Raw genomic sequence first — 22,959 nt, forward strand, 5'->3', positions numbered from 1 at the left:
TTATGCATTTCTACATGTATCTACATGTCTCTCAAATGAGCTGAATTTTAATTTTCCTTCTTTGTACACTGACCTAAACACAGCTGATTAGCTGATTTTCTTTAATCATATTATTTTTCTCTTCTATGCTGCGTGTGTAACATGGCCTTCCTTGCTGATTTTGTGACGCTGGACTATGAAGGACAAGAGGCAAAAGCAAGTTAACAGAGTTTATTATAATATTTGAGATGATGGTAGGATGACGCAGGAACCGCGATGGCAGCACAGACTGGTGAGTAGGTGAATTGAGTGCGCTGATGATGATGACGGCGGTGGTAAATCCAAGTGAGGTGACAATAATCCGTGAGCGAAGGTAATGATCCAACAGAAACCGAACAGGAGACAAAGCAAGGCAGGAACACATGAATCAGACATCAGACACGGGCGACCTCAAACAACGATCTGACAAACAAGAGACGAAAGACAGGGTGTTAAATAGGCAGTTGGAATGAGATGCACCCACATGAAACAATCAACATGACGTAACATGAATACAGCTGGAGACGGTGCATTCATGAACCGTGACAGTACCCCTCCTCCTCAGGACGCCTCCTGGCGTCCCCAGAATCTCTTACCTGTCGATTGTAATCATCGATAAGGGAGTGATCCAGGATGTCCCTAGCAGGTACCCAACTTCTCTCCTCCGGACCGTAACCCTCCCAGTCCACCATGTACTAAAATCCGCGTACCCTCCGTCTAGAGTCCAGAATGCGATTGACCGAATAGGTGGTCTCCCCATCTACGAGTCGCGGTGGGGGGGGGGGGGGACCGGGGTAGGCGGATCAATGGGAGAATGAAAAACGGGCTTTATTTTGGATACGTGAAAGGCGGGATGAATTCTCCTGTAGGCAGGAGGGAGTTTAAGGCGGACTGCCACCGGACTAATGATCTTGGTGACAGTAAACGGGCCAATAAATTTGGGAGCCAACTTAATAGATACGGAACGGAGAGGAATATTTTTGGTAGAAAGCCACACTTTTTGACCCACGACGTATACGGGAGGCCTTGACCGGTGGCGATCGGCTTTGGCCTTGGTGCGCGCCCCCACCTGGAGTAGAGTCTCGCGGGCTCTAGTCCAAGTGCGGTGACACCTCTGGACGAAGGCGTGAACGGAGGGGACCGCAAACCTCGGATTCCATACTGGGAAAAATAGGTGGCTGGTAACCTACACTACACTCAAAAGGAGATAGGCCCGCAGCTGATACTGGTAAGGTATTGTGGGCGTACTCCACCATAGACAATTGTTGGCTCCAGGAGGAAGGATTCTTGGAGACCAAACATCGCAACACCCTTTCCAAATCTTGGTTGGCTCTCTTGGTTTGACCATTGCTCTGGGGGTGAAACCCTGAGGACAGACTTACAGTCGCTCCCAGTAGTCTACAGAATTCTCGCCAAAATTTAGACACAAATTGGGGTCCCCTGTCGGAGACCACGTCTCTCGGGAGGCCATGTAAACGAAAGACGTGGTCTATGACGGTCAGCGCTGTCTCCTTGGCTGAGGGTAATTTGGGCAAGGGAATAAAGTGGGCTGCCTTCGAGAACCGGTCCACCACGGTTAAAAATACCGTGTTGCCCTGGGAGGGCGGTAATAAAATCTAAAGCGATGTGGGACCAGGGTCTCGAAGGAACCGGCAGCGGTTGAAGTAACCCATCAGGGGGCCGATTGGAAGTCTTACCAGTGGCACAAACCGAGCAAGCCAAAACAAAACTGTGAATGTCGCGAGCCATAAGTGGCCACCAGAATCGTTGCTTGACTAAAAATCTATCGGAATGGTCAAAAATACGCGACAAAGAATCGGGTTTGATATTTTTGGAACCCGGGCGGTACGAGATAGTAAAGTCAAAACGTCCGAAAAAAAAGTGCCCATCGAGCCTGCCTGGAGTTCAACCTTTTGGTGGTGCTAATGTACTCTAAATTCTTGTGGTCAGTCCATACTATAAAAGGAACCCCCGATCCTTCTAATCAGTGTCGCCATTCCTCCAATGCCATCTTAACTGCCAACAATTCTCGGTTACCAATATTGTAATTTCGTTCTGCCGGAGATAAACGATATGAAAAATACGCGCAAGGGTGGACCTTGTCGTCTAAGGGAGAACGTTGAGATAACCCCGCTCCTACCCCCACCTCTGACGCGTCGACCTCCACCACGAACTGACCTGTAGGGTCAGGGGTAATCAGAATAGGGGCTGAAATGAAACGGCTCTTCAGTTTGGCAAACACAGCCTCAGCTGTGTCTGACCACCTGAACGCAGTCTTGGCAGAGGTCAAGGCGGTCAGAGGTGCGGCTAGTTGGCTGAAGTTGTGAATGAAACGCCGGTAGAAGTTAGCGAACCCCAGAAACCTCTGTAGGGCCTTACGGGAATCTGGGCTTGGCCATTCTACCACAGCCTTAACTTTCTCGGGATCCATGCGTATTCCTTCAGTCGACACGATATACCCCAAAAATGGAATTGACTGTGCATGAAACTCGCATTTCTCCGCCTTGACAAAAAGCCCATTCTCTAGCAACCTCTGAAGCACTTGTCGGACATGCTGCGCATGTTCCTGGAGAGAGGAAGAAATAATCAATATGTCGTCCAGGTAGACATAAATGAACTGATCCATCATATCTCGCAGCACGTCGTTGACGAGTGCCTGGAAGACCGCTGGGGAGTTGGAGAGCCCGAAGGGCATCACCAAATATTCAAAGTGCCCTCTGGGGGTGTTAAAAGCAGTCTTCCATTCATCCCCCTCCCTGATCCGAACCAAATGATACGCATTGCGTAAGTCCAGTTTTGTGAAAATTGACGCTCCCTGCAACCTCTTGAAGGCCGAAGACATCAACGGTAAAGGATAAGTGTTCTTTACCGTGATGTTGTTCAGTCCTCGGTAATCAATGCAAGGTCGCAGTGATCCGTCCTTCATTCCCACAAAAAAGAACCCCGCCCCCGCAGGAGAAGAGGAAGGGCGGATGAATTTAGAAGCTAGAGAATCAGAAATATATTTCTCCATAGCCTCCCTCTCTGGAACAGAAAGTGAATAAAGTTTGCCCTTAGGCGGAGACTTACCTGATAGTAAATCTATGGCACAGTCGTAAGGACAATGCAGAGGAAGAGAAGCAGCACGAGACTTACTGAACACTTCCATCAGATGGAGGTACTCAGCGGGCACGTTAGACAAATCCACCGCCTCCTCCTGTAACACAGGCACAGGCACAGGCACAGACACAGACGGACAGGCAGACACTAAACAAGACTCATGACACTCTTTACACCAGGACAAAATGGAAATAGAGGACCAGTCTATTTTGGGGTTATGGAGGAGGAGCCAAGGGTGCCCAAGGACAATGGGTGCCAGGGGAGAGTCAAGGATGTGAAAGGAGATGGTCTCGGAGTGATTGCCAGATGTGATGAGTGTGATGTCTTCAGTAATGTACGAGATGGTAGGGAGTTGCTGTCCAGTGAGGGCGTGAACCATGATGTGGTGCGGAAGGGGTCTGAGGGGAATGTGGAGCTTGTGTGCTAATGTGCTATCCATGAAGTTACCCTCTGCCCCAGAGTCCAGTAGTGCTTGACAGTGGTGTGTCTGTGCTGACCACCGCAGCCTTACCGGAAGGAGCGTAGATGATGATGATGATGGTGATGAGGTCTTCTCGGCGGAGATCCCACCCGATAGTAGCCTCATGCGTACTACCGGGCCTGGACCTTTTACCGGACAGGCATGGGCTTGATGTCCGGCCCCCCGCAGTAAAGGCATAGGCCCAGGGACCTCCGCCTCTCCTTCTCCTCCCGGGAAAGCCGAGCTCGCCCTACCTGCATGGGCTCGTGATCGTAGACGGGGCTGGCCGCGTCCCCGCCGCTGAATCGCACGTCTGCCGGTCCCCTGGATGGGGTGCTGAGTAGAGCCCTCCTCTCCATCCGTGCCAGACGTGCATCGACCCATAGCGCCAGCTCCATAAGTCCATTGAGGGACGGGGGAAGATCCAGGGCGTAGATCTCTCTCTGGACACGGTCAGCCTGCCCATGCAGGAACATGTCCCACTGCGCCTCCTCGTTCCAATGGCACTCCACCTCCAGGGTCCGGAACTCGATGGAATAGTCCGAGACGGATCTCTCGTGCTGGCGTAGCTCCGCCAGCTTCCTGGCCGCCTCCCGCCCTGCGGCGGCCCGATCAAAGACCCGTCTCATCTCGGCGGAGAGTGCCTGGAACGAGGCGCAGCATGGATCCTGGTTCTCCCACACCGCTGTTCCCCACAATGCCGCCCTCCCAGAAAGCAGGGTAAGTACAAAGGCCACCTTGGCCCTCTCATCGGCAAAGGTTCTGGGCTGGAGGGCAAAGTGCATATCACAGCGGTTAAGAAAGGCTCTACAAAAATCGGGCTCACCCGAGTACGCCTCCGGGATCGGGAGGCGTGGTTCCGGCTGGGAGCGGCCCTCAGACGGTGCTAGTGGAACAGGCGGTGTGAGTGGCACAGTGGGAGCTCGTAATAGCTGGAACTGTTGGGTGAGCTCGGACACCTGCGTCACCAAGGTTTGAACCGCGCGACCAGTGTCGTCAAGACTCCTCTCCTGGGAGTCCATCCTCCGAACACTGGCGCTGAGAAACTCCTCGAGGGTGGAATGGTGACTACTCGCTGCCTCCATAATGGTCAGATCGTTCTGTGACGCTGGACTATGAAGGACAAGAGGCAAAAGCAAGTTAACAGAGTTTATTATAATATTTGAGATGATGGTAGGTTGGAGAATGACGCAGGAACCGCGATGGCAGCACAGACTGGTGAGTAGGTGAATTGAGTGCGCTGATGATGATGACGGCGGTGGTAAATCCAAGTGAGGTGACAATAATCCGTGAGCGAAGGTAATGATCCAACAGAAACCGAACAGGAGACAAAGCAAGGCAGGAACACATGAATCAGACATCAGACACGGAGGACCTCAAAAAACGATCTGACAAACAAGAGACGAAAGACAGGGTGTTAAAAAGGCAGTTGGAATGAGATGCACCTGCCGCTGATCAGACGATCAGCGGCAACACCCACATGAAACAATCAACATGACGTAACATGAATACAGCTGGAGACGGTGCATTCATGAACCGTGACAGTACCCCTCCTCCTAAGGATGCCTCCTGGCGTCCCCAGAATCTCTTACCTGTCGATTGTAATCATCGATAAGGGAGTGATCCAGGATGTCCCTAGCAGGTACCCAACTTCTCTCCTCCGGACCGTAACCCTCCCAGTCCACCAAGTACTGAAATCCGCGTCCCCTCCGTCTAGAGTCCAGAATGCGATTGACCGAATAGGTGGTCTCCCCATCTACGAGTCGCGGCGGGGGGGGGAACCTGGGTAGGCGGATTAATGGGAGAATGAAAAACGGGCTTTATTTTGGATACGTGAAAGGTGGGATGAATTCTCCTGTACGCAGGAGGGAGTTTAAGGCGAACTGCCACCGGACTAATGATCTTGGTGACAGTAAACGGGCCAATAAATTTGGGAGCCAACTTATTAGATACGGAACGGAGAGGATTTTTTTGGTAGAAAGCCACACTTTTTGACCCACGACGTGAGTGTTTCACCCACATGAAACAATCAACATGACGTAACATGAATACAGCTGGAGACGGTGCATTCATGAACCATGACAGATTTAGGTTTGTTGATTTGATTGATGAAAAAACAGAGAAACTCACAAGCTGAGCATTTGCTTTGATGTTCTTGAGTATGCGGTGTGTTTAACACAGTCCGGTTCAAATGTGGGTGCAAAAAAATCCATTAAAACTCTAGCAGATGTTTGTCAGAGCGTTGCCATTGTGCTATTGCCTTGTGGGCAAGTGAGAAATGTTAAATAAAGCAACATGGTAAAAAGATGAAAATTCAATTCCTTTTACATTCTCCAAGGTATTAACATTAACATTTTTCATAACTCCATGTAGGACGTTTCTGTACATAAATGTAAGCACTGTGGCAGTAGTAATGTGATATTTGGAAAATGTACTCTTGATACTCAAGTACTTTTAAAAACAAAGTACTTCAGTACTACTTTTACTTAAGTATACATCTGACTGTAGTACTTTTACTTGTACTTGATCTAAATTTAGTAAGGGGTATCTGTACTTTTACTCAAGTAATGAAGCTGTGTACTCTGTCCGCCTCTGGTATTTATACAGCAGATTTTTTTTTATGTAGGATATTCCAGTTCAACCTCAATGAAACTAATCATAGGCCATTAAGTGGACATTACACAAATGAAAATGATGTCTAAATAATAAAAATAAAAACATTTTTTACATAATTTTATGTTTCATAGGGCAAGCAGAGAAGGCCCTGCAAGCCCTGATGGCCCACCACTGTGAGTGAACGAGTGCTGCAGTGTGCATGTGCGGTAAACAGATGGAACGCAATAGAATAATGGTGCAGTAATTCTATAATAAAATAAGCATTCTGCTAAAATATTTGTTGGACATTAAATGTGACGTAGAATTTTAATCCTACATATAAACGCATTTTTATAATAGCAGTATGTAAATCAAATTTAAGCTGCTGATACAGCCTTACCATCTTAAATGAATTAATGTGTGTTTCTCTTATCAGTTAAAATCTATTCTGATTTCTGTTATTTATTTTCATTTTTTTAATGATAATGTTCTAGTAATAACCATAAAATGTACAGCTGTCATAAAACCTGAAAGAAAGACTGCATGGCTAGAAACTGCTGAATAACTCAATGTGCAAGTTGCAACTATGGTGATATGTTTTCATCTTTAAAATTTCATTACATTTTGGACACAATATTAAATATCATTGGTTGTACCCTTTTTTGTATTAATTTGATTATTTAAGTTTCATTTTCTGTATACTTTTTATTTTTGGATAATAAAGTCAACTAATTGTAGCCTATATGAGAGAGTCAGTAGTAATATCAATGCTTTCCTATTAGGGGACGTTTCGTTGAAAAAAATCAAACCGTTCGGTTCTCCACACACGGTTCGGCAAGCGCTGGGACCACGGTTCAACTTAAATCTGACAAAGCACCTGTAATATGGTTTTAGCACCTAAAACAAACAGGGTTCAGCTAGTATAGGTTTCTATTTATGGATGCGCATTTTGGCTTCCCAGACATTACAACAACAGCAATGAGAAGAAAAACAAAACCTGGATAAATCGGTCACTCTTGTTCAATGCAAATGCCTTATGCTGGAATATGAGTGGTGATAGCGCACACGCTCACAGATGAGACCTAAATAGTACACGGTAATATGTGTTTAAACTAAACTCATTTAAGCTTTGCCAGTTTTAACATTTATGCAAGCTCGCGCACACACTGAGAACACAATCTTCTTTTTTTATTTTTTATTAGAAAGTATAGTTTTTCCATAAACATAGCACATAACAAAACCGTGACTCTAAAACCATGAAAAAGTTGAACTGTGCCACCCCTAGCTCCTATTGGCCAGTGTCAGAGGAGCTCAGCTTAGCCTGACAGTAAGTTAGTTTCCCAGCATAAAATGCCATAGTGACTGAGCCTGAGCTATGGTAATTTTGCTTTATGAAACCAAATCAAGTGAAAATAAGTCAGACCAATTGAAATAAGCCTGGCTTATTTGGTAAACTTGTTTTATGAAACAGCCCCCTGATCAGAAGCAGGTTTTCTTCGGTAAACCCAGAGTTTCTTTAGATCTATTCCCTCTTTTAATGCACAAGCGATGTTTAAATACTTCATTCATTCATGCACACTGCAAAGTTGCTTTTCTTACTAAGGATTTTTTTTCTTATTTCCAGTACAAATATATATTTACAAAACAATTAAATCAAGATGGAATTTCTATATAAGAAAATGATATAAGGTATTTAGACTCGTTCCCTGGGGGGGTCTGAAAAAATTTACTTAAGTAAAATTACATGCCATTGTGGTAATAAAAATTATTTTAATGCAAATGGAAAACAAGATTATTTGGAGTGTCTATTACTAAGTGCAAATCTACCGTAGCTCCACCCTCCAATGTCACACAAGATTAAATGCGAAGTAGTTTGTGATGCCAATGAAAGGGTTCGAGTCTGGCTTTTGCCTACCTCGCTTTTCACTTTTCCCATCACATATCACATTATAATTAATATTCAATTAAAATTAAGAAAATGTTCTAAATTTGTAAGTAAAGTGCCTAAAGAATGTTTAATAATTATAAAAGAGTATATAGTTTCAATAAATAATAATTTAGAATCTTATTATTTCATAGCATTACTCTATATTATATATTCGTAAATAGAAAATAACGTATTTTATTTCGAATACAGGACTCAGTACAGTTGCCTTGGAAATTTTTGTACACGGGTGTACACCTTAAATCTCACAGAAATTTCCCAATATCAGATTTATCCCAGAAATTCCTTTTCCCGCAATGGTTGTTCAGTGGTTCTGAACCAGAAAACTCAGAATTTCCCATCTCAGAGTAAGTCTCACAGAGAGTGAGCTAATGCTCAACCAGTTCCCTCACGATGGAACAAAAAACAAATGGAGTATGAATGTCTAAAGCCCGACACTGAACCAAAACCAAACTGTCATCATTTACTAACTCTCATGTCATTCCAAACTGATATGACTTTCTGGTATAAAGATATTTTTTAGAAAGTTGGTAACTACTCTCTCATGAGTTCTGTAAAAGCACACAAACAAACAGGCGCCATGATCGAATAAGCAGCATAAAACGTAATTTTTGGTGCTTAAAACACAGAAAATCAAGTTCACTTAGAAAGGAATTCAACTTCGAGACAGAAGATGAGTAACAATCAATATAACAGGAAGTAAAATTAAAACAAACGGAGAACACCAAGTCTTATTTAAACAGGCAGTGATAGTACTGGACATCAGCAAGTTCAAAAGGTGCTAGAGGAATTAAAGAAACTCTGTAAAGAAATCAAAAGGGACACAACCACACTAAGACATGCCTGGAAAGAGTGGGGCAAAAAATCAAATATATAAAAGATCAATTAACAGAACAGGAGGAGAGAATCGAAAAGGCAGTAGAGAGAATAAGCATGGTGGAAATTACAACAATGCTAAAAAAAAACGAAGGAAATACAGGCAAAATGCATATACCCAACGCAATTAACACAGAAACTTAGCAATGGGAAGAAAACGTTCACAACACTGAATGACGCAACAAAGCGACTGAGAGAACTGGAAATTATGCTGTGAAAGTGCACTGTGGAGAAAAAAACGAGACACTGCTGTCGACACATGACATCATTGAGCCTTGATTAAAGAAAAGTGTAATGTATCTCAAAATAGTAAATAATAGTAGATAATACTAATACTAATAACAATACTAGACAATAGTAAATCAGAACGTTTTCTAAGTAAACTATGGAAGGTTTCTTTTCTTCTTTTCCAGAAAGAACATAAAAATGAATTGCAGTTATGTTATGTTTCCATATAAGTTTATACAAGCTTTATGTTAAATTTCTGATGGATGCCAAATCTGAATGGAAAATGAATGAAACACTCGATTAGACTTCTTGTGTGCATGTACAATAGTATCATAGGACTTTTAATAGCCCTGTGTGCAATGTTTTCTCCGGAGAGGACAGGCCACACCTCTACCCAGTGGATTAGATGCAGAAAGTGTTTGTAAACTGATTCTAATGGGACCAATGGAAGTTCAAGTTCAGTTCATGGTTTTAATGAGAGGTTTTTTTTGTTTGCCCTCTCTGTCACTATACAAGTATTTATATGAACAAGGAGGAATGTATATAATAATACTATCAGAGAATATGGAATTTTTGAATTTCATTAGTTATAATATAAACAGAATTAATAATCTAACAAAAAGGAAGAAAATTTTGGGACTGTTAAAGGGGGTCATATGACGTTGCTAAAAAGAACATTATTTTGGGTAATGCAATGTGTTTATGCAGTTTATGGTTAAAAAAAACCACAATATTTTCCACATAATGTACATTATTGTTTCTCCTCTATGCACTGCTTTTTGAAATGCATGGATTTTTACAAAGCTCATTGGCCTGAAAAGTGTGGTGTGCTCTGATTGGCCATATATATACAGTGCATTTTGATTGGCCAAATACCTCAAGCGTGTGACAGAAATGTTACATCCCCTTACTATACTGTGATGCTGTCTCCTGGCACGATGAGACAAAACCTGTAAAACCCATTATAAATATGGCATTTGTTGCATCCAGTGGGGACATAATTACTGATTATAATTACTGTCCTTTTTCGAATTGCATTGCATTGCATTGCATTGCATTGTGCCACGTAAACTTAAAACCTTGTCTGCATTTGAGATTGGAGAAACAACAATCAACAACCGCTACTCTCCCAGGAAACAGTCTTCATCCTCCATAAAATGCACTGCACACATCTAAATATCTGTGTTGAACTGTTTTGAAACAGTGTTGTAAATACTCTTTTGGAAGGCCAAACAAAGTAGTTTCACTTTCACAACAAAACCTACATTCTCCACATCATGGCGACGGCAAAAAAACTACAGCAAGATTTCATGTTATGCCTTTATTTGTGTAAACATTTGGTGGCGTTATGCAAATCTTCTTTAGTCTTTGCCACTTGTGATGTAGACATGTTAGAATGTGTTGGGGCGTGTTAGAATGAGCCGTTTTAGGTAGGTGTGGTTGACTCTTTTATAAAGAATATCTCTTTGGACTGGAGACTTTAGTCTTTGCCACTTTACAGATCTTCTTTATGCACCAAGAGCTTGTAACACTGCAAAGAGAAAATAAAATTTTCAATTGCATTATATGAACCCTTTAAAAAAATGGCAAAGTTCTGTAGTATTACTCCAGGAAACAAACTTATCTGAGATAAACATTTAAAACTAAAAAGAGAATGGGTAGATCAAGTGTAAAATGCATCATTTGGAAATAAGAAGAAAAGAGGAGTGACTTTTTAGTTTAGTAAAGCGGTATGCTATAACAATTAAAAAACTTTTAAGACAAGGATGGTTGATATATTATGTGGGTTGGATCATTTGGAGGCATAAAGATAACAATTGTAAATATATATATGATCCAAATGAAGACTGCCCCTTTTTCTTAAAAAAAAAATAGCAGCACCAGTAGCAGATAAAAGTGATGGAATTTTGCTTATCGGAGGAGATTTAAATTGTATATTGACTTTTAAACTAGACAGAACACCTATAGTAGAAAAACCTTAATCTAAATGGTCCAAGGAAAGTCAAATCTGATAGACAAAATGGGCTTAGTAGATGTTTGGTGACAAATTCATCCTAAGGAAAGATACTTGACATTCCTGTCGCATGTGCTTGTGCATGGGAGCTACTTTAGGATAGATTTTTTTTTTTGTCAAAAACAGATTTATATAAAGTAATGTACAATTGAACTTGTCATCACCTCTGACCATAACCCATTTATCATGAAAATTAATTTAGGATTAGACAAACAGTTTATATTGATGTAAACAATTCAACATACTGGACAAGACATACAAGAAATGAATTTATGACGATAAATATGTCGTACATCAGTTCAGAAGGGTGGCATTCCAGGTATCTCCATGTGCTTGGAACATACGGGCATCCTCAATCAGTTGATCAGGGAGTCCAAGGGGAGCAAAGGAAATTTAACGGTTGCCTGGCTCGACTTGGCTAATGCATACGGTTCAATCCCACATGGCCTCATTAACACAGCTATGGAACACTACCATATCCCCTACCACACCAGGGGTATAATTACCAGCTACTTCGGAGGATTCAAACTACGGTTCAAAACTGCCCACTTTACTACTCAGTGGCAGGACCTGGAAAAGGGAATCATGACAGGCTGCACCATCTCCCCCATCCTGTTTGTCATGGGAATGAACCTGCTCATAACAGCTGCAGAAAAGGAATCCAGAGGGCCATCAATGGAGTCTGGCATCCGCCAACCTCCAATTAGAGGTTTTATGGATGACCTTACCATAACAACTTCAACCCATGTGCAAGCAAGATGGATCTTGAAGGCCCTTGAAGATGGAGCAACATGGGCTTGGATGAAATTCAAACCGAGGTAATCAAGAAGTATGGTGATTAGAAATGGGAAAGTGACCAGCAAGTTCCAGCTGCGAGTACAGGGGGAGACGATAACATCAATTGAGGAAAACCCAATTAAGTGCCTAGCGAAATGGTACGACGCATCCCTGACAGACAGATGCAATGTTTCCAGGACAGAGAAACAGGCAGATGCATGGCTGAGAAAGACCGAGGGGTCAGGATTGCCAGGAAAGTTCAAGGCCTGGCTCTTCCAGCACGGCCTGATACCACAGCTTATGTGGCAACTGACAATCTACAAAGTACCTATGACAGCAGTGGAAGGAGTCAAGAGGCGAGTGAACAAATACCTTCGCAAGTGGCTCGGAATCCCACCAAGCTTCACGTCAGTAGGGCTATACACCAGGTCTGGTCAGGTACAGCAGCCCCTATCATCAGTGGTGGAGGAGTCAAGGTGGCAAAGTACCGGCTTGTGATGATGTACCAAGACTCCACTGATGAAAAAGTCAGAAGAGCAGGTGTCACTATGAGATCAGGGTGCAAGTGGTTGGCTGACACATCAGTGGCACAACCCGAAAGTGCATTGAAGCTGAACGATTTCGAACTTTGAGTACAAGGTGCCTGGACGAAGTGGGACCCTGCCGAAGCAAAAGATCACATGGCCTGAGATCTGGAGACTGGAGCCCTTTCGTATCTCCTTCCTGCTCTGTTCAGTGTACGACACCCTTCCATCACCAACAAACCTCCACAGATGGGATATGAGGGAGGACCCATCGTGTAGGCTATGCGGAGGGAGGGGAACAATGGCGCACATATTGGCAGGATGCAAATCAGCCCTTAGCCAAGAAAGATACAGGTGGCGCCATGACAAGGTTCTCTTTGCACTGGCTGACATCTTGGAGTGGGAGAGGCAGAAAAAGCACCAGACCAGTACAAGGCTGAGGATATGCATTCAGTTCATCAGAGAAGGGGAGAAACCAGCAGCCCCCAAGAAGATTAAAAAATAGCCTCTTGCATGCAGCACAATCCTGGGAGATGGGGGTGGACCTGGGAAAGAAACTAGTCTTCCACCAGGTTGTGCAAACACTGCTGAGGCCAGACATAGTCTTATGGTCTGAGGAGGCAAGGAAGATAATCTTGATTGAACTGACGGTCCCGTGGGAAGACGGGTGTGAGTAGGCCCATGAGCGGAAAGTCACAAAGTATCAGGACCTCGTCTGTGTGGAAGACACTCACTGCGTTGGGTATAGCAGGAAGGGAGAGGAAGGCAGCTGTCCGTAGGTTGGGTGAGGCAGCAGAAAGAGCGTCTTGTTGGCTCTGGAGTAGGAGGGAGGAGTTGAACTGGGGGCCAGGAAGAGAAGGGCAGTGACTGGCCACCACTGCTGACCCGCCAACTGGAGGGTGTTGTGGTTCAGGGTCGAAACACCCCGTGAAAGTTGGACGCCACCTGATGACATCTTCTCCTGGCCGAAAGCTACAGTCATGCATTACAGTCAGTGACTGTGTAAGATAGCATCAGTTTAGATGTTTTCAAAAGTAGAGTTAAGAATAGAAAATTATTTTACATAAAATGCAGTGCAATCATTTGGGGTTGCATAAAATACAGTGCAATACATAAAAAACAGTGCAATCAGTTTGGACATCGCACAGTGCTCATTCGATAAATGCACAGCTAAACAGATGAGTTTTGAGACTAGATTTAAAAGTGGCTAATGGTTTAGCACCAGAGGTGAAAATCTGAAATCTTCTAAACATAGTAGACTAAATGAAGGGCTCTGGACTCTGCTCGATCTGTCCAACTGCTGTAAGACTGACAAAGAGCTCTGATTTCATCCATGTATAAAGCCTTCTCCTTAGTTAGGAGGTAAGTGATAGGATTAATATCTGTCCAGATGGTGAATTTGTGGCCTATTATTTGCTGTGTGATGCACTGAGTGACTTGCTTGCGAAAGCTATCGGTCTGGCCCCGAGTTCCTCTTTGTGCACTTGTGATAAAAGAGCCCCTAAGCTGTCCAATGAGGCATTAACAGAAAGAATGAAGGGCTCGTTGAAATAAGGATGAGCAAGCATGACACTCTCCAATAAGGCAGCCTTGAGTTGGTCAAATGCGATCTGACACTCTGTTGTCCAATCTGAAGGGGTAAGTTTATGGTAAGTGCCTTGAAATTTCCCATTCTTGGACAACTTTCCTCTTCTTTTCTGTCCAGTTGTAAGACTGAAAAGCGGTTTAGAGATAGATGAGCAGTTGGGAATAAAGTGTTGGTAATAATATACCATGCCAAGGAAAGACTTTATTCTTTTGACAGAATTGATGGATCAACAGACACACCTCCACTGTCAACAATATGGCCAAGGAATTTGACTTGTCTTTCAATAAAATGTCATTTTTAAGGGACAGTTTCAGATTGTTCTTCTTTAGCCTCTGAAACACTGTGTGCAGCCTGGACAGAGTCCAAGGGTCTTTTTGGGGCCTGGAGAAGTTTTGTCATGCCCTGACATTTGTGCTTTTTTCAGTTTCTTATAAATATCTAAATGGCTAAAGTCTAATCTCACTGTAATCAGCACAAACTGGGCTATAATAATATGTGAGCAGCATGTATGTACATGATTGTGTTTTTGAGAAAAAAAAAATATTATGCGTGGTTAGTGAAAAACTAAAAATGTTAAATCACTTGAATAAGGCAATAAAACACATACAGAACATTGGTTCCCGGGATTTTTGAGAACTGAAGCTTGTAGCCTAGAATTTTTCTTTCTAAATTATGTGAAAATCATCTTGTTTACTCACTCACTCACAGAAAACAATATATTGATTTAAATTTTCTAAGACACTTTTTGTTGGTAAAAGTCATATGCGAGTAGGCATCAACTATCATGAATATCATTGTGATTTACACCTGAGAAGACAAAGGGCCGCATAATGAGCTGCATAATGAGCCATTCAGTCATCTGTGCCACTGAGAGGGAGGTGTTACAAGAAAGAATGTGAGAACAAAATAAATCTATATAATTTTATGTTTGTAGTTTATTAAGAATATATTTAATTATCCCACAACATATTTTAATATCCACTTGGGAGTGCAGTTAAACAGTTTATTAGAAACAATCAAAGCTGACTTTCAAACAAATTGTTTGCATCATTACTCCAGTCACACAATCCTTCAGAAATCCTTTTAACAATCTTATTTTCTACAAAAAACATTTATCATTATTATTATTATTATTATTATTATTATTGTTGTTGAAAAGAGCTGAGAATATTTTTTCAGGTTTTTTAGGGGGGATAAATTGTTGAAAGAACAGCATTTTGTTACATTTATTTTATTTACATCAAGCTTTTGAATGGTATAGTATTGTGTATTGTTATTGAAACTTCATAATATTTCACTTGATTATACATTTAGTCAGGAATTATGTTTGGAAAAAGTATTTGGAAAAAGTCTAACTAGTAAAATGTTTACACGTTATTTGAAAACTAATACAAGTATTATAAATAAATAAATAAAAAGAGACTTACTCATGTTTATGATCTCTGCTGAATAAAGTGCTTCATTCTTTTTTTCTGAGGAAATCCATTTCTCAAATCCTCAACCACATCACATCTTTTCAGGGTGAATTATGTCTTATTCCTCTCATCGCGAAGCAAACAGTAAAATAAAATAACTTGAAGAACAGTCTCTGCTTTTTCTTCTGTGTGGGCGTATTCAAACAGCGCGCTTCAGTTTGAATCTGAATAGCGCGTTCAGCGCGGGGGCATGGTCACATTAGATATAATGAAGGGAGATGTGAAAAACAGACATCGCGTTGTTTTCATATGGATTACTTTATCACAGAATATCTGTTCGGTGGCACTTGTTTAGTTTAAAAGTAGACATGTCAAGCTTTCTATAGATATCTCTCTCATGTCTCTTCGTTGAGTATTCACAGAGTTACAGTTCATTTTAATGACGTGTTTGTAAATGAAGATCAGCGCAGACAAAGGCTGCAGACAGCACACCTTGTTTGTTATCTTTATTTTATAAGTGCACAAAGTTTTGTTGTTATTATGTCTGTATCCAAAAAAAGTAGACCCTTTACAGATTCGATTGACGATTAAAACTGAAAGTGTAATTTAAGTTCTTTTCAGGGTTATCAGGAGAAAATGACTCATAACGCGTATCCGCGTTAATCGACACCAGAGGGTTAACAAGAACTGCTGAATGTCTCTGTCAAGCTGATGGTCAGGTCTAGAAGCTATGTCCCAATTATCACTGTTGCTTTTCAGCTCATGGATCAAGTGTTTGATAATATTAGAGCCCAGAATAAGATCATCATGCTGACCAGGCACAACCAAGCAAGGAACAACACATTGGATGGCAAAGAATTGGATTTCTAAATCATAGAAAACCTCAGGCTGGGTATGCTGACCACCACAGCCTACCAAGACAATGTTTTCTTCAGCATGTTTCTTCTCAGACAACACCCCAGCTGAACCAATTTTCTCTTCTTTTTGCTGATTGTACACGCCATAGAATCAGAATCAAGCATTCGGTTAAGCTGAACATGGCCATTGATGCAAACAGGAACATAAAAAAAAGACTACTGAATGCTTCAACTTTTTGACTGGATTGAACAATTATCCTGGTTCCTTTAGGAGCACTATTACAGTTCTCCTCATATAGCTGAGCAAGATTGCACTCTTCATGAAAGGAATTAGTGTCCATACCCACGTCACCCCTTCCCTGACATGGGCCATCTAGTTTAACTGGTGAGGTGGTCTGCTAACATCAGTTGTCTACATGTTCAACTGATGTAGATGAGGAGTGGCTCGCTGTGGGCAGTCCTTTTTCCAATGACCAGGAGTTAAGCACTTCAGACATCTGTTCTCCTGTATGCAATGAGACACAGTTGAATGATCCAAGGATCTACAAACTCTGCATGGTTTGCAGTAAGTCTGAAACTTTGTAACTTGATGATGAGGGCTCACTTGGAATTGGGTTTGCTGAGTGACAAGACGATCTAACAGACTGACTAGGCTTTTCATATAATCAGTGTCACTGCCACACTGTGCTAAGGGAGAAGGTGGCATGGACAAGGCGGGGTTAGATGCAGATGCCTCAATAGCATTCGGGCTCTGAGTGCAAACCATATGCTCTGCTGTATACAAATTGTGTGACTTTGCGTACGTTTGAGCTTTCCATTCTTGCATATGTTCATCAAGCCTCTCTTGTATCTCACAGGCCGACCATTTTTCAGATGACTTAAATTTGAAGACATTTGAAAGAAACTGACCTGGGCAATGCTTAATAAACATGATACTGATCTCATGACTTGGATCACAAATGCGCCGACCTCGTCTCTCTAAACATTCCTTTGCAACATCCATAGACTTGTTCAGCCTGATCCAACTCAATCGCATCGGCATTTGCAAAGTATTGTAAAAATCAGCTAGGGGCATACTAGAGTAGAGTAAATACACATATTTTGTGGAAGTCAGAACGGGTGTATCAAAGGCCCTGGTAGTAGACCCTGGTGTCCTTGTCACGCTGTCTGGTCTCTGTTTCCCTGGGTGTCCACTAGTGGGCTCACTTCCCCATAGGCACCTCACGGCAGGCACTACAATTCCCACAAGCCTCGTCCCTTCATCACAGTAATTGCACTCCTGTTAATTGCACTCAGGTGCCTTCACTTATTAGTCATTATCCTCCCTATATTTACCAGTCTTTTCCTGTTTGTCTTGAGGGAGTCCTTACTTTCCGTCACCTAGCTTCCTCGCGTTTCAAGTCAAGTCACCAATGATGTTTATGAGCAGAGTCAAGTCACCATTGATCTTCCTGAATCCAGTCTAAACTCTGCCGAACTACCAGAGCTTCTCCACATCTCTGCTGAATTACCAGAGCCTCTCCACGTCTCAGCCGAACTCTCTGAGTGCTCGACTGATCCTGTCGTGGCCACGGAGGCCACCCTTAACTTGTTCATGTTCTCTGTTTCAGACTTGCCTATCCAGACTTGCTCTCATGTATAATCGATCCCACTGTGTTGGTCCTCGGTGCCGCCCTGGTGGGCTCCTGTCTCGACCGCACGGCTGTGGTGGTCTTCTGCGCCGCCCTGGTGGGCTTCTGTCTCGACCGCACGGATGTGGTGGTCTTCTGCGCCGACCTGGTGGGCTTCTGTCTCGCCCGCATGGCTGTGGTCGTCCTCTATGGACCTAGCCATCCGTCCCTCCCCCTGATCCTCCGCCGGTCCACCTCCCTCCTGGGCTCCTTGTTTTTGTTTTGCACTTCTTGTCTCTGTTTCCCCATTTTTACCTGGCCCTCCATCCCTCCCCTGGTCCTCCACCTCCCTCCTGGTCTCTGTGTTCCTTGGTCTCTTCTTGGGTTCGGGTGGAGCATCTGGTAGATGCTCCGTGGAGGAGGGGGTAATGTCACGCTGTCTGGTCTCTGTTTCCCTGGGTGTCCACTAGTGGGCTCACTTCCCCATAGGCACCTCACCGCAGGCACTACAATTCCCAAAAGCCTTGTCCCTTCATCACAGTAATTGCACTCCTGTTAATTGCACTCAGGTGCCTTCACTTATTAGTCATTATCCTCCCTATATTTACCAGTCTTTTCCTGTTTGTCTTGATGGAGTCCTTACTTTCCGTCACCTAGATTCCTCGCGTTTCCTAGTCCTTGAGTTCCTGTTCTTGTTCCTGTTTGTTTTTTTTGTTTGTTTCTGTTTGGATTATGTTGGTTACGACCCCGGCTTGTTTTTGACTCTGATTTGGATTACCCTTAATAAACCACACTGCACTTGGATCTTCCGTTTCCTGTGTTCCCGTACGTGACAGTCCTATGTTCAGATGGTATACTGAAAAAACCCATTCCCCTTCCAAATCTGCTACCTTGTTCAAATGTCACATTGTCGTTCACCTCATCAGTTAAACTTCTAAAACCCTCTGCCATATTTCCACACTGTATCAGTCAATTATTTTCAACTTTAAGTTTAACAAATAAACAAAAATACTGTTCTGAACAGTATAAATTGATAACAGTAATCAGTGTGCTAATTTGCTTTTCGGCAAATTAATTGGTTGAAAGTTCGAATTCAAATTGGTGACATGTCTTTGGAGAAAAAATAATCCACCATCATATAAAATAGTCCTTCAGTCTTTGAGGAAAAAAGTACCTAAAATCAGTCACTACAGCTTCCCATGGCGAACAAACAGGCATCGATCTTCAGATGGATCCTTAAAAGGTCACGGCACCATTGTAACGGGTCCCAGTAAAGGGGAATCCACTCTGCGTTGTGGATGTCACTCAATAAAGAAACTTCAGACCTCTCACTGCTTAGCACTGGCTTTATTTTCTGCATAAATGGGGAAATATGTTGAAAATATGAATTTTGTGATCTCTTGATTAAACACCATTTAATGCCTCAACAAACCACGAGACAAACTTCTCTCAGCTCAGAAGGAAGTTAACTGAGGAAACAATTTCACAAAGCAAAATACATGGAGTTAATCTGCTTAGCATAAGCTAACATAAGACAAAAATATCAATAACATGAAATTAATAACAAAGATTGCACTCAAAACTACAACATACATATAAATGGGGAAATATGTTGAAAATATGAAATATGAACTTTTGGCAAACAGAGAGTAAATACAACAAGCTAATATATGCTAATCTCACTCACAATCATTCAAAAAAACGATTTCATTATCCTACATACAAGATATGTTTAACAAAGCCAGAAACAGCTTTGATTCAAAATATATCATCAAATATAAGTAACATTACCATTTAATGCCTCGACGAACCACGAGACAAACTTCTCTCAGCTCAGAAGGAAGTGAACTGAGCGGGCAAAGCGCGCGCGGTGAGAGAACAAGTATATACTCTTAAAGTGAAAATGCACTTCCTGAACAAATCTTGAGGATCATGTCCATGATAACAATAAAATAATATATACAATCATATCAAAGAAACAAAATTACATTTATATTTAATAGAAAAAAGGGGGATTTTGAGTGCAAACAATATGAACAAAATAACTTTTACACCATTCTCTGGTCTTCCTACTGTGTTAACCATGTGTGAATGTTGACATATCTAGTTCTTGTGACAATGCTATCTGTAGTTTCTAGGCATGCTGGCATATGCCTGCAGAAACAAGTGTGACGATATAAACTCTATAGTTTGACATTGTTTTAATATTGACTCAAACTAGTTTGCATATAATTTGTAAATGAAAGGGATTAATAAAAGTATTTAATTTTATTGTATCCAGCGTATCAGTAGAATGTTACCAGAGAGAGACTAAGTTTAGCTTTTGGGAGGAAGAGAAATAGAGGTGGAATTGAGGACTTGTGTGGACTGAGATTCTGTTTCAGAGAATGATGGATGAGCAGGTACATGTGCATCTCATGAGATTAAATGATTACAGAGACCGCATCTGTCACTTTCTTGAGTCCCGGGCACAGGGTGTATCACACAAGACCTTGTACCGAGCTCGACTGTCCCCGCTGGTCTGCACTCATATCGCTGTTAATGTTCCAGGACAGTGCACACGTCATTACCATGCTACTTTGTGTTTTGAAGTAATGCATTTATACATTATACATTATGTGTGTCTTTTGAGGACAAACAATAATTTCAGCATATTTACACACAACTCTGACACTTCATAGGTCTCTCAACTTGACTTCTGAAGTCGCTGGAGGAATTGGACAAAGATGATCTGAAGAAGTTTCAGTGACACTTAAGGAAACATGAGTGTATATCAACATCTGAAATGGAGGATGCAGATTGATTAAACAGTGGATAAGCTGGTGGAGTGTTTTGGGCCAGAAGAAGCTGTGAAGATCACGGTCGGCATCCTGAGGAAGATGGACAAGAACAAACTGGCTGTTCAGCTGGAGGAAGAACACAAGCAAGGTAACATTTAACTCACTGTGACTGTAACATAAGCTGTAACGTGTCATTGTTTAGCAGTGTAACTGTTTGACTTACAATTTCCTCTTTTCTCTGCTGAAGTGTTTGTGTGATTTGTGTTTCCCAGTGAGTGAACCTCTCTCTCTCTCTCTCTCTCTCTCTCACACACACACACACACACACACACACACAAACACACAGCTCAGGCTGAGGGCAATATGAAGATATATGATTCTGCTGGATCATTAAAAAGAGAAACAGGGTAAATAACTATCACTTCTTGTTCTGTACATAGAAACGAAGAAATAAAACAGCAATTCCAGGACATAGCCCAACAGCAGCAGGTCTACACAAATACATTTAATAGAACTGTGACCCCCAGCGTACAAGCTTGATTAAAACTTTTTATACTGTGATACAATCTATTTTTATACTCTGATACAAATTATGCTTGACCAGTAGGTTAAATAATCTAGTATCACCAATGCATCATTACAATCACAAATACAAAAGGTATGGTAACACTTTAGATTACTGTTTCATACTACATAACTAATAAGGAATTATTGAAGAACTAAAAGGTGATTATTCATTAAGACTTAACTCACTACAGTTAACTACTAAGGAAGATGTGTTAACTAATCAGCATGTTATATAATTTTATGATTATGTTAAGTAACAGTGAGCTAATCAATAACTTATGTATTCTGTCATAACTCCTGAAGAACTACTATTAATTATCTACGAGTTAAGGTCCAAGAAATATCACTATAAAATAACTACTACTGAACAGTTATACGCAAATATTCACAATAATAATCAGGCTGTTGCCCACAGATCAAGTACTTGAGTAAAAGTACAGATACCCCAATAAAATATTACTTAATATTAAAATAAGTAGGCCTATACATTTTCAAAATTAATTGAGTAAAAGGACGAGTACAACGTGCTACAACAGTTGCAATTTTGTTACAGTCCACTCATTAGACTTTAATGGAAATGGAATATGCATTTTGTTTGCTTCTAAATGTTTAATGTTTGATAATAAAATTTTTGTTAAATTAGTTTAAATGTGGGCAATATACATGTTAAAATAAAATAAAATAAGCTATTTTAAGAAATGTTCTCTTCTGAAATTTTAGTTTATGATTACTTTATAGGGTTTTTTTTAGAGTGCAAGTTTTATTTGATGTTTTGATGAGTCAAAATGATGTAGCAATTATTATTTACTGATATGTTCACTTTAGAATACTGTTTCAGGTTCTAAGTAATTCCTGCAGAATTGTCTAATAATTCTTTATTAATTACTAATGGGTTCCCTACGTTTTCACTTTAGAACAGGCCTAATGTTTCAGGTTCTAAGTAAGTCTTGCAGAATTATTTGATAATTCTTTATTAATTACAAATTGGATACCTGTATTTTCACTTTCCCTCAGTCCTTGTCTTACATACAGGAATTGAATTAATGGTAATGTGGTATATGCTGATGAGGCACACATACAGTACTGTATATAAAATATAAAAACTAAGATAAGTTATCGCAAGCCACTGGAGTTGTGCTGGGGTTACTATTAGAAGCTGATTTATTACAAAACACACTCACAAAACAATTCACTACACAGGCAAAACCTCTATAAATTGTATTGTATTTATTAATGTTGCATTTTCATACTACTACTGCTAATAACATTTATATGAAAGGGTCACAATTCAATGTAATTGTAATTGTGATTAACTGTTCTTGTGTATAATTGTGTATAACTGTTCATTAGTAGTTACTTCATAGTTATTTTTGTTGAACCTTTACTAGTGGATAATTAATAGTAGTTCTTCAGGAGGTATTACAGAATATATTAGTTATTGATTAGCTAACTGTTACTTAACACAATCATAACATTGTATTACATACTGATTAGTTAACACATCTTCCTTAGTACTTAACAGTAGTGAGTAAAGTGTTAATAAATAATAATCTGTTAGTTCTTCAATAATTCCTTATTAGTTATGCAGTAAGTAAGAAACGGTATT

General features: G+C 41.3%; 1 protein-coding gene across 3 annotated transcripts in view; it reads left to right on the forward strand.

Annotated features, from left to right (window-relative positions):
• Positions 1-20,704: 20,704 nt before the first annotated feature.
• LOC132099190 (NACHT, LRR and PYD domains-containing protein 12-like) overlaps positions 20,705-22,959 on the forward strand; it is a 49,352-nt gene continuing 47,097 nt past the window's right edge. For all 3 annotated transcript variants that reach the window (XM_059505641.1, XM_059505639.1, XM_059505640.1), the window contains exon 1: positions 20,705-20,934. In XM_059505641.1, coding sequence (XP_059361624.1) covers positions 20,886-20,934 — 49 coding nt within the window. In that variant the 5' untranslated portion in view covers positions 20,705-20,885. The remainder of the gene's footprint in view (positions 20,935-22,959) is intronic.

Source organism: Carassius carassius, chromosome 22 (assembly GCF_963082965.1).
Source record: "Carassius carassius chromosome 22, fCarCar2.1, whole genome shotgun sequence".
NCBI classification, from domain to species: Eukaryota; Metazoa; Chordata; class Actinopteri; order Cypriniformes; family Cyprinidae; genus Carassius; species Carassius carassius.